General features: G+C 37.6%; 1 protein-coding gene across 1 annotated transcript in view; it reads right to left on the bottom strand.

Annotated features, from left to right (window-relative positions):
• Window positions 1-598: 598 nt before the first annotated feature.
• The window catches only part of LOC125812375 (ATP synthase subunit beta, chloroplastic), a 2,035-nt gene continuing 1,291 nt past the window's right edge, over window positions 599-1,342 (bottom strand). The window contains exon 1 of the mRNA XM_049491882.1: window positions 599-1,342. This exon is cut by the window's right edge and continues 1,291 nt beyond it. Coding sequence (XP_049347839.1) covers window positions 964-1,342 — 379 coding nt within the window. The 3' untranslated portion in view covers window positions 599-963.

Raw genomic sequence — 1,342 nt, 5'->3', positions numbered from 1 at the left:
TTTTCTGATTGTATGATGAACTCCCTTGAAAAACATTGGCGCGCGTGTAAACGAGTTGCTCTACCAACTGAGCTATAGCCCTTAGTGCTTGTGATACATATTTTATCATGTAGGTAAATTCTTGTCAAGAGAAATATTCCATGATCCAACATCAAGAATCTTTGATCTCTTTGAGTGGTATTCCTTAGATTAGTATTGCTTATAAGTAATATGATATTTATAATCCATCGACAGGATGGGTTTCATTTGGTTCTCTTTGGGATGATAAATGACCTACTTAACTCAGTGGTTAGAGTACTGCTTTCATACGGCGGGAGTCATTGGTTCAAATCCAATAGTAGGTAAAACTTATTAGATACCAGAGTCAATGGTATCTAATAAGGTTTACAACCCACCTTTAGTGATATTTATTTTTTGATTTTGTATCTTTTCTATTTCATTTTTTAATTTGAATTTTTGCATCAGAATTGGATTCTGTTTGATTGTATTTGATTGTATTCACCGACAGAATCTAAATAGGATTAGAAAGAGAACTTCTTTTTTATTATTCGAACGTACCAACTAGTTATGAAATCGGATTGCTAGCCTCCACCCGTGTTCTAGCTCGTCGGAGAGCTAGATTTGCCTCAATTTTTTGTCTCCTTCCTTCAGCCTTTTTCACATTAGCTTCCGCTATTTCAAGAGTTTGCTGAGCTTCTTGTGGATTAATGTCACTACCCTTCTCCGCATCATTTACTAAAACAGTGATCTCATTATTTCCTATTCTAGCAAAACCACCCATCAGAGCCATCGTTAACCATTGGTCGTTAAGGCGTATTCTCAAAATCCCTATATCTACAGCTGTGGCAATAGGGGCGTGATTTGGTAATATGCCAATTTGACCACTATTAGTAGATAAAACAATTTCTTCCACTTCTGAATCCCAAACAATTCGATTAGGGGTCAGTACACTAAGATTTAAGGTCATTTCTTCAAATTGCTCTCCATTTCTAAGTTCATAGCCTTCGCGGTAGCTTCATCGATAGTACCTACCAAATAAAAGGCCTGTTCAGGAAGACCATCTAATTCTCCGGAAAGGATCAATTGAAATCCTCGAATTGTTTCTGCTAGACCAACATATTTCCCTGGAGAACCGGTAAATACTTCTGCTACGAAAAAGGGTTGTGATAAGAAACGCTCAATTTTTCGCGCTCTTGCTACGAGTAAACGATCCTCTTCGGATAATTCGTCCAATCCAAGGATAGCTATAATGTCCTGAAGTTCTTTGTAACGTTGTAAAGTTTGCTTAACTCTTTGGGCGGTTTCGTAATGTTCCTCACCAACGATCCGAGGTTGAAGCATG

This window comes from Solanum verrucosum, unplaced genomic scaffold (genome assembly GCF_900185275.1).
Source record: "Solanum verrucosum unplaced genomic scaffold, falcon-dt-bn FXZP01001329.1, whole genome shotgun sequence".
In the NCBI taxonomy this organism is placed as follows: domain Eukaryota; kingdom Viridiplantae; phylum Streptophyta; class Magnoliopsida; order Solanales; family Solanaceae; genus Solanum; species Solanum verrucosum.
The sequence above is the reverse complement of the archived record's forward strand: the minus strand, read 5'-3'. Positions and strand labels throughout refer to the sequence as shown.